Source organism: Convolutriloba macropyga, chromosome 11, assembly GCF_964194025.1.
Source record: "Convolutriloba macropyga chromosome 11, txConMacr16.3, whole genome shotgun sequence".
In the NCBI taxonomy this organism is placed as follows: Eukaryota; Metazoa; Xenacoelomorpha; order Acoela; family Convolutidae; genus Convolutriloba; species Convolutriloba macropyga.
This window is the reverse complement of record NC_134478.1, coordinates 47,853,991-47,864,897: the sequence shown is the minus strand read 5'-3', so window position 1 is coordinate 47,864,897 and position 10,907 is coordinate 47,853,991. Positions and strand designations below refer to the sequence as shown.

At 33.7% G+C, this 10,907-nt stretch overlaps 1 protein-coding gene across 4 annotated transcripts in view; it reads right to left on the bottom strand.

Annotated features, from left to right (window-relative positions):
- LOC142349576 (uncharacterized) overlaps window positions 1-10,907 on the bottom strand; it is a 72,313-nt gene that overhangs the window by 1,704 nt on the left and 59,702 nt on the right. For 2 of the 4 annotated variants that reach the window (XM_075401230.1, XM_075401232.1), the window contains exon 6: window positions 10,274-10,558. In XM_075401230.1, the coding sequence (XP_075257345.1) occupies window positions 10,513-10,558 (46 nt within the window). In that variant the 3' untranslated portion in view covers window positions 10,274-10,512. Of the gene's footprint in view, window positions 1-3,342; window positions 3,654-8,477; window positions 8,602-10,273; window positions 10,559-10,907 lie in introns of those variants that run through there. The other 2 variants (XM_075401228.1, XM_075401229.1) reach the window with 2 other exon arrangements.

The following is a 10,907-nucleotide window of genomic DNA, read 5'->3' as shown; positions in this document are numbered from 1 at the left end:
CTCCAGTCTAAATAGTCCCGAAAAAATGTAAATATAACCAAGAAGTAAATAAGAAACAAAAACTATTAGTTAAGCTTCTGAATGCATTGTTTTAATTGATATGAATTGAGATTAATCCAAAAAATTGTTTCAAAGTATATATTTTGGTAGAAAAAATTATTTTGTAATCAGCTTAACAATTGTTCAATGTAAAAAAATCATAAGACTAACTTAAGCAGATTCTTCCTTATTTGTTGTGGGTATGCTTAACTCTATGTTCAGTTGGGCTTATTTTTTTCAGACTGTTTCGCTGCTTTTTTGGGACAAATTTGAAGAGAATATTTTGTTTGTTTACCAGTTCAGAGGTGACCCGGCAAACCCAAGAAAGCATTATACCCAATGCTATTATATCCAATGCCATTAAACCCTATGCCAATCTAACTACTGCAATTTAGTTCTCGCTATTACACACATGTCTTAACATAATTGATGGCTATTGCCATGATTTAGCGGCCCGAGGGACTTTGTTTGAAACTATTGCAACAAAATCTGGGATTATATTATCCGCTTGAGTATGTTAAAAAAACGTGCATTAGCAACTGCTAATTTGTACTGCGATAAATGAACGAACGTGTGCATTGGCTATAATGGCATTGTGTATTTTGGCATTGTTATTATAGCATTCGGTAAATTGTCATGTAACTGTTCAAGTATCGGATCAAGTGTCGTTCAATTGATATGCAAAGTTTGGATCGAAATACAGGTCTTCGGAGTAAATGCAATTAATTCCGAGCAGAAAAGACGTGTGCAGGTTAATGTTTTTTTGAAGAAATCAAATATTTTTTTAAGCCTTTATTCGCATGAAACATGTATTATGTTATTTGACAACCACAGTCATTCTTCAATTTCCTCAATATCTCAGTATCATCAGCTATTGGTTTCAAAAAGTCAAACGTATTCAAAATAGAGTACTAAGGAAAAACTGATGTTTGAGATCTTTTTCAAATGCCCTTTATATCTATGTCCCCAACTTTCAATACTGTGAAGAAATTTAATAGAAGATTGATTTCAGGAATGAAGATTTGATGGTTGAAATTGCTTTTCCAATATACTTTAGGTTTTTTGAAGTTTGGACTTTTGCGAACAGACAACCTCAACGTTCTGAACTTTTTTCGCAACCAACAATTGTTTTTAATCTGTAGTAAACAGAATTCAACACTCAAATTTGATCACTGTATGTGAAGCAGCTGTGAGAAATTTGTTCAACCAAAAAATCAAAACGAATACTCAATTCTTTTTTACTGCTTACAAATGGCCTCCCAAATGGCTTCCAAGTATAAAAACCGAAAAATTTTTCCACGAACCCTATTCTAACAAAAATTGATCTCTTTGTCAAATTTTTCTTTAGTGATTAAAGTTTTTTGACAAAACGAAGTAAAAAAAGATGTTATTCAACGGATGCACGTAGCATCCGTTGCGCGTAGCATAGAATTGCAATCCAACTTTTTCTAAACTGTGCTCAATGTTTAATTACTTACAACCCAAGATTTGCACACAAGTCTACAGTGCTGTTAAGATCTGATTGGACAGAAAAATGATATCCTAAACTCTATCCACGAATTTTCGCACCTTCTGCGATATAGTGGTGCCAATTGCTGAAAACATCCAAAAATGTTAAACTTAATTCCTAGTTGAGACCAAGTGGCAAAACTTTGCCGGAATCTTGCAAAAAAATGGCTAGTTTGCAAGATCTTGCAAGAAAATTTGGCTGGAATTCTTGATAAGACACGATCGATATGAGCTGAAAGCATTAAAAAACTGAAAATGAGAGTATTTAGCGAATTGTATTATTTCTTCATTAAAACTCTTCTCCTAATGTATAAAAAATTGGCTGAAAAATGCAAAATTTATTTGGAAGTGAGCAAAGATACGAAACTTGAACTTAAGGAGGGGAATGATCAAAATCTAAAACTAGATCACAAAGCAACGTTGCAGTCATGCTTTTCCTTTTCTCTGCATCAGTTTTTTTGATTTTCCATAAGAAATTTACTAAAATTACAGCCTTCAAACTTAAGCCGTATTCCTGTGCCTAAGGTGACGCTACTCTTTAATTTCAGGTGGCGCAGCTAAATCTTTTGGGCTTTCGATCTGCATTATTTATACCTATCTAACCCGGGTCAAGATTTTTGGTTGAATTTTTGTAAGAAATGCGGTGAATGCGGTGAATTTGTGCATGCGGTGATTGCGGTCAAGGCTGTGAAAGAAAAATTCACCGGATTTCAACGCATTTCTCACAAAAATTCAGCGCCAAATTCTTTGCATTTGCTTTCCAAAGTTTACTGAATCTGATTTAATTTTTAAAGAAATTTTGTAGAAGTGCGTGACAGTCGGCGCAGTGGAATAAGAAATTGAAGGCATGGAGTAGGTAAGAGGGTCGAATCCTTTTAATGAAGTTTCTTTTTTGTAAAATACTGACAACGCGGTGAAAATAAATAATTCACCGCGATTCACCGCATTAACCGCAAACATATTTAAAAAAACGTAGTGAAAATTATTTTTTTGCACCGCAGTTCACCGCATTTCTTATAAAAATTAACCGCCAAACCTCGACCTGGGTTGCTATTTGAATTCGTGTTAATTGTTTTTGATAAAATTGCTCATTGCATTCGTTTTAATTTCTTACTTAACTAGTGTTAGTTCATCGACCTAATGATACAGTCCTCGACTCAGGAATGTTTACCTATGATTCTTCACGTTCTAAACAACTCACGTTCTAAACATAGCAAGCGAGTACGTGTTTTTGCGTTGATAACAGTAATGGTGATATGGGCTTACAGGGCCAGGGGAGGGGAGAAGCATGATTTCAAAACATAGTTTGCATATTTCCAATAATTTATCATATTTCGAGAAATTCATAAAGTTGTTATAAATTGGGTAGAAAGTAGAAAAATTGAAAATCTTGAAATTATCCTTCTCACCTCCCCTGTCCCTGTGAGACCATACCACCATTACTGATGGTATGTAAATCGTTATGAAAGGTGTTACTACATGTTGATTTAAAAGTAATGACAATAATGTTCAAAAATTAGATCGTTTCAACAACCGCCTCGCCTTTTGCACGTAGCATAGAATTGGAACCTTTTCTAAACTATGTTCAATGTTTAATTACCTACAATCCAAGATTTGCACACTGATGTACAGTGCAGTTACGATCTGATTGGACAGAAAAATGATATCTTAAACTCTATTCACGAATTTTCGCACCTTTTGTGGGATTTGATATAGTGGTGCCAATTGCTGAAAACATCCAAAAATGTTAAACTTAAGTCCTAGTTGAGACCAAGTGGCAAAACATTGCCGGAATCTTGCAAAAATGGCTAGCTTGCAAGATCTTGCAAGAAAATTTGGCTGGAATTCTTGATAAAGATAACCATTCATTTTTGCTCGAGAAAGGGTCATAATCTAAGTTGGGGAAAGGGAAACAGTTCCAAGTTTTGTTTTAAAGGAAAAGTTATTTTCAGGCTCAGCTAAATCTGAATATAATAGTCTTCGCCTTCTCTCTTCATCCTCCCCATTGCAAATGATTGGATGCTCTTTACAAATGTAACACCATCTGAACCAATGAAAATATGCAGTGGCTACCATCTGTTGAACTGATGAAAATATGAAATGACCTATATGAAGGTCAGTTTCGGTGGCATTTTTTCTCTTATGACTAAGAGCAGATATTGTTGTTTTTTGATTTAATCTGGTCATAACTGAGCACCTCTAATATGCATAAGACGTTTCGATTGATCATTTAGGATTCCAAAAGAAAAAAATGATAGAATTATAAGTTTTTTGATAACAGTTTTTTTGTCGTTTTCTGAGAGTTTCTTCGTTTTTTTTTGTGCTTTATTTCTTATCTGGGGGGTTTTACTTATCCAAATCTAGAAATTTAGAAATCGAAAAACTCCGAAACACCGAAAAATAGAAATCCAAAATTCCGAAGTCTAGAGTCAGAGAAATTAATTGAGGCCATTAGAGAAGATTTTTGAAAAATTTATTTATATTAACGAACTTTTGAAAAAAAACAGTTAATAATAAAAAGGCAAGCATTCTGCGTTTACGCATTCAGACATCAAGAAATGTTTTAGTCGCTCCTCAGAGAATTGCAGCTAAACGAATTTAGTCCCACAAAATGTTTTCAATAAAAAACTACAGCTAATTGCAATGAACGGCCTGATAAAAAACGATCAAAAGGAGCTGAAAGTATTAAGAAAATAAAAATGAGTGTACTTAGCGAAATGAACTAAATCATCACAATAATTCTTCTCAGTGTATTATGTTTGACTGAAGAATACAAAGTTTATTTGGAAGTTAATTCTGATACGAAGTTTAAAATTAAAGAGGGGGAATGATCAAAATCCAAAGATGGATCACAAACAAACGTTTTAAAAAGTTTTTTCCTAAAGTTTGCATTAGTATTTTATTAGTTTTTCATTTGGAGTAAAGAAAATAGGGGCGGCTTTAAAAATTGGAAGCATCAAAGCTATCAAACAGATAAATGCAATGAGAGCCCTAAAAAAATTGATTGATATGAGCGGAAACCTGAAAAAGAAATTAAAAAGAGAGTATTTAGTGACATATACTAAATCTTTTTAAATATTTAGTCTTCAATAACTTGCTGTATTCCCGTGCCTAAAGTAACGCTTACATTTTGATTTCTGGTAGAATCTAAACCTCCTCCACTTACAATCTTCTATATTTATACTTCTCTATTGCTCATAATAACTATAATATGTTTAGCTGTAATTCTTATAATATTAAGAAATCAATGTGTTAGCATTATTTTTCTTTAGAATATATTTGATAAACTCACATTGTATAAATTGCGCCATCATTTTGGAGGAACTTGAGCAACACTAGTCAACGAAAAATTAATCTTGGAAGAGCTTGCAGTTTTCTTGTCGAAAATCAAACTTGCAAGCTCTTGCATGATAAAGTTAATCTTACAAGATCATTGATGAAACTTTGTTGAGATCAATGAGCAAATATTGTTGAGATGAATGAGCAAATATTGCAAGACCAATGAGTGGGATGAATGAGCAGCAGATATTGTTTTTCTTAATTTAATCTATTCCTAACTGAGCACCTCCAATATGCGTAGGACTTTTCGATTGATCACTTAAGATTCCAAAAGATGATACCATTTTAAGTATTTTGATATCAGGTTTTTTCGTAGTTTTCTGAGAGTTTTTTTGTTTACTTGTGTTTTGTTTTGCTTTCCTTTGTGTTTTTGCTAATCAAAATCTGGAAATCCTTAAATCGAAAAACTCCAAAACAGAGAAATACACAGATCCAGAATTCCTAAATCTAGAATTAGAGAAATTAATTGAGGCCGTTAGAGAAGAATTTTGAAAAAAAACTTATTTGTATTAACAAACTTTTGGAAAGAAAAAATTAATAATAAAAAACCAAGCTTTCTGTGTTTACACATTCAGACATCAAGATAAGTTTTAGTCGCTCCCCAGAGAATTACAACAAAACAAGTTTTGTCCAACAAAATGATTTCAATAAAAGGCCGCAGATAATTGCAATGAGCGCCCTGATAAAAAACGATCAAAAGGAGCTGAAAGCAATAAAAAAAGTAAAAATGAATGTATTTGGCGAAATGAACTATATCATCATAACAATTCTTCTCAGTGTTTTATATCTGACTGAAGAGTACAAAGTTTAATTTGAAGTTAACTCTGATACGAAGTTTAACATTAAGGAGGGGGAGTGATCAAAATCCAAAGATGGATCACAAAGCAACTTTTTAAAAAGTTTTTTTCCTAAATTCTGCATCAGTAATAATTAGTTTTTCATAAGGAGTAAATAAAATAGGGGAGGCATTAAAAAGGGGAGGCATTAAAGCTATGAAACAGATAACTGCAATGAGAGCCCTAACGAAGAATTGATTGAGATGAGCGAAAAGGAGAAAAAAGAGTTTTAAGTGACATGCACTAAATTCTTTTAAATTTTTAGTCTTCAAAAATTTGCTGTATTACTGTGCCTAAGGTGACGCTTACTTTTTGATTTCTGGTAGCTTATAAACCTTCTGCACTTACAATCTTCAATATTTATTCGTCTCTAATGCTCATAATAACTATAAAATGTTTAGCTATATCTCTCATAATGTTAAAAAATCAACGTCTTAGCCTTACTGTTCTTTAGAATATATTTGATGAATCCACATTGTATAGTTTGCACCATCATTTTGGAGGGAATTGAGCAACACTAGTCAGCGGAAAAATATTCTTGGAAGAGCTTGCCGTTTTCTTGTCATAAAGCAAATTTGCAAGCTCTTGCATGATAAAGTTAATCTTACAAAATCAATGACAAAAAATGTTAAGATCAATGAGCAAATATTGTTGAGATGAATGAGCAAATATTGCAAGATCAATGAGCGGGATGAATGAGCAGCAGATATTGTTTTTTAAGCTAATCTATTCCTAAATGAGCACCTCCAATATGCGTAAGACGTTTCGGTTGATCATTTAGGATTCCAAAAGAAAAATTGATAGAAATATAAATTTTCTGATAACAGGTTTTTTGTGGTTTTCTGAGAGTTTCTTCGTTTTTTTTGTGCTTTATTTCTTATCTGGGGGGTTTATTTATCCAAATCTAGAAATTTAGAAATCGAAAAACTCCGAAACACCCAAATATAGAAATCCAAAATTCCGAAGTCTAGAGTCAGAGAAATTAATTGAGGCCATTAGAGAAGCTTTTTGAAAAATTTATTTATATTAACGAACTTTTGAAAAAAAAAACAGTTAATAATAAAAAGGCAAGCATTCTGCGTTTACGCATTCAGACATCAAGAAATGTTTCAGTCGCTCCTCAGAGAATTGCAACTAAACGAATTTAGTCACACAAAATGTTTTCAATAAAAAAACTGCTGCTAATTGCAATGAGCGGCCTGATAAAAAACGATCAAAAGGAGCTGAAAGTATTAAAAAATTAAAAATGAGTGTACTTAGCGAAATGAACAAAATCATCACAACAATTCTTCCCAGTTTATTATATTTGACTTAAGATTACAAAATTTATTTGGAGGTTAACTCTGATACGAAGTTTAAAATTAAGGAGGGGGAATGACCAAAATCCAAAGATGGATCACAAAGCAACGTTTTAAAAAATTTTTTTCCTAAATTTTTCATCAGTAGTTTTTTAGTTTTTCATCAGAAGTAAATAAAATAGGGGAGGCGTTAAAAATTGGAGGCAACAAAGCTATCAAACAGATAAAAGCAATGAGACCTCTAAAAAAGAATTGATTGATGTGACCGGAAACCTGAAAAGGAAATTAAAAAAGAGAGTATTAAGGGAAATGTACTAAATCCTTTTAAATATTTAGTCATCAATAGTTTGTTGTATTCCCGTGCTGAAGGTGATGCTTACAAATTGATTTCTGGTAGCATCTAAGCCTTCTGCATTTACAATTTTCAATATTTATACATCTCTAAAGCTCACAATAACCTTAATATGTTTAGCTAGATTTCCTATTCTGGTAAAAAAAATCAACGCCTTAGCATTATTATTTTTTAGAACATATTTGATGAACCCGCATTGTATGGCTTGCGCCATCGTTATTGAGACAATTGAGCAACACTAGCCAACAAGAAATTAATCTTGGAAGAGCTTGCAAAATTGCTGTCGAAAAAGCAAACTTGCAAGCTCTTGCATGATAAAGTTAATATTGCAGAATTAAGCAGAATGAATGAGCAGATTTTGTTGTTTTTTGATTTAATCTGGTCATAATTGAGCGCCTCCAATTTGCGTAAGACGTTTCGATCGATCATTTAAGCTTCCAAAAGATGATAGAATTATAAGTTTTTTGATAACAGGTCTTTTCATGATTTTCCGAGAGTTTCTTTGTTTTTTTTGTGTTTTATTTCTTACCTGGGCGGTTTTGCTTATCGAAATCTAGAAATTTAAAAACGAAAAACTCCAAAACACCGAAATATAGAGATCCAAAATTCCGAAATCTGGAGTTAGAGAAATTAATTGAGGTCATTAGAGAAGATTTTTTCGGAATTATTTTATGATAAAAAACTTTTGGAAAGAAACGATTAATATCTAAAAAGCAAGCATTCTGTGTAAACATTCAGACTTCAAGATAAGTTTAAGTCGATCCGCAGAGAACTAAAACAAAATGAATTAAAAAAAAATTGTTTTGCTTCATCATCATCCCTATATATTCAGGGATTCATCAACAAAACTTGAACGAAAAAAAAAAACAGAATTTTGAATGCCAGATAGAACAGTTGACACCAAATTAACATTTTCACAGACTTCTTTTGACATTGTTGTCTTTTGAGCCGGAGTAACTGGTTACCAAAATTATTGCATTAAAGGGATAATTTTTGTCGGTCAGAACTCAAGATTTGAAAGGACCGGGCCTCTTTGCTTGTCATATAGGACCCTGAAACTTATTTTTTCGCTTTTAAAATGCCGGATGAGAAAAAATGCCGGACCGTCGGCGACTCTCATGATCAAAAGGTCGTCATCCCTGATAGCAAATTGGCTCACTACCTTCAGTGGTCCCACTCCGTATCCAATTGCTGATATGAACACACCACAACTGCTGCTGTTGTGAATCTGCAAAACATAACCCGCACCTAACTCTCAACCGAATTCAGGTCAAATTTTGCGGTGAATTTGTCTGATTCAGAGCTAATTCAGTGATTCATTCTGAATTATCTTCTGAATCAGAAGACTACAGAATTTTGCTCTGATTTCATAACTATCCCTGAATTTTGCTCTTATTCAGAGATATTCAGAGATCACTTCACAGTTGGGGTCTGAAATTTAGAGATCACTCTCTGAAACTTGAAGTTTCTCTGAAATTGTTCTGAATTAGTACTGATGGATTGCCGCTGAACTTTTGGTACGGGAATCCAATGCCTCGGAGGTCCGCGGGACTTGGTATGGATCGATCAAAACTGAACATTGAACTACTTTAGTAAAAAGTTAAAAAAATTTTTTCCGAACTTAGAACAGAGATTCTCGGCACCGAATAGTTTTTTGGTTTCAATTACAGCCATTATCAGTAAAGAATTTTCACATTGTGTATGTGTGCTTGTGTTAGGGGAGGCAGAGGAGTAATGTAAACTGGCTTGAAAATAACCCAGATAATACGTCTTGTGATATTAAAACCTGGGGTAGAGTGTATCAAAACGGATATCACTTACGCTTTTTCACCCTTGAGAAATTTTTACCATGTAAAGAAAATGCGGACAAATTTCAAATTTTGTAAGGAAAACCACTAGTTTTGAAAGGAAAAGCGACATAGGATCAACGCAGTTAAAGGGTATAAGTAAAAGCAATATTGAATTTTAATTTTGTTTTCCGTTTAGTTTTCCAGAGCCACTGTGTGGCTGATCTTCAACCGCTCTAAAAGAAAACGAAGGTGGTATACGTCTCATTGATGTCTGAAAATTTTTTCGACAACTCAAGAGTTTAGTCAAAGAATCCAAAACAGGTGGTCAAGAGGTCTTTGAACAAAATGAACCTGAAGTATTTTTTGAGCGAGCTGCAGAAACAATCATCCACTCAACAAACAGTCCAATTGAGAAGTTTATTGATTCAACTTTGAGCGTCGGTTTTTTTTACAAATAGATTTTCAAATCACTTAAAATTTAGTCAAAAGATTTGAAACTTCTAAAGAAGCTCAAGATCGCATGACAGGTAATGCAACTTTCAATTTTTTTGCTCCTCAATACACAGTTTTGTGTTCTTTTGGATATCGGGTATACAACAGGGCCACCCATTGGGTCCTCTTCTTAGCTCTCACGATGTGGCCAAAAATAAAGTCGATCAAAGAAAAGGACCAAAATTTGCTGAAACACACGTGGTATCTTGATGATAGTATTGTGGCCGGAAAAGAAGTTGAGTAGTTAGCAAAAATGGCATTACTTTGTGAGGAAGTTCCCGAAAGAGAATTAAACTCACGTAAGAAAACTGCGAAACTGGCTCAGCTTCTAAGATATCTATGTTGAAAAAATCAACTAAATGGAGCAGTTCCGAGGGGTTCGAAATAATTGATCCTGCAAATGGTAATCTTCAGTATGTCGTATGTTGTGTGCAAAAAAGAGTTGAAAATGGGTCTTACTGGCTAGAACGTCTTGATTATCTTATTGACACCAATGAGCACCAGGACGTTTGAAATATTGCTTGGCTCTATCAAAAATAAATTACTCAAGGAGATGCAGCATCACTTCGAAGAAGGTACTGTACGTTTTACAGTTGTTTGATCATGTACAACCTCAGACACTGGAAATTCTAATTGGGATTGCTTTCAGAGGAATTGGCGAGTGCAAGCAAGCCTCCCTATTAGTCTTTTAGGCTTGTGTGTACTAAGGCCCATGGATCAGTTTAGAGTAGCTTATTTTGTTTGTGTTTCCTCAGTTTCAAGTCTTTTTGTTTATCAATTGTACAGATAAATGGAGACAGTGTTTTTAATGAATTGGCTGATGAAACTTCTCATCTTGTAGTTCCATACTACTGCACTCAAACAAAATTTGAGGAGGGCCAAAAGAACAGATCCTTCCAGTTTCTGAAAGACAAACAGACATGTTATAGAGAATCTTTTCTTCTTTCATTATGCTCACTTCAAAACGCTGGTCTTCATTTGCATGCGAATGCATTCGTTTTTGTGTAAAATATCAACTAGCATTCCAGAGAAGTGAAAATGAATGAAGACGTCATCATTGCAAAGTTGAAAAGTTACATTTCTTCCGCGATCACGTGTTTGTTTGTCACGGAAGAAGAGATTGTAAAGCTTGAAAGTAATGCACTGGCGATATCAACTTTAGTGGTGACAAATCTATCGTTAGTTTTCGAGAAACGAAATTGATGCAAGATAGCCAAAGCCGCAGGGGTCATATTTTATACCGTCATGCAAT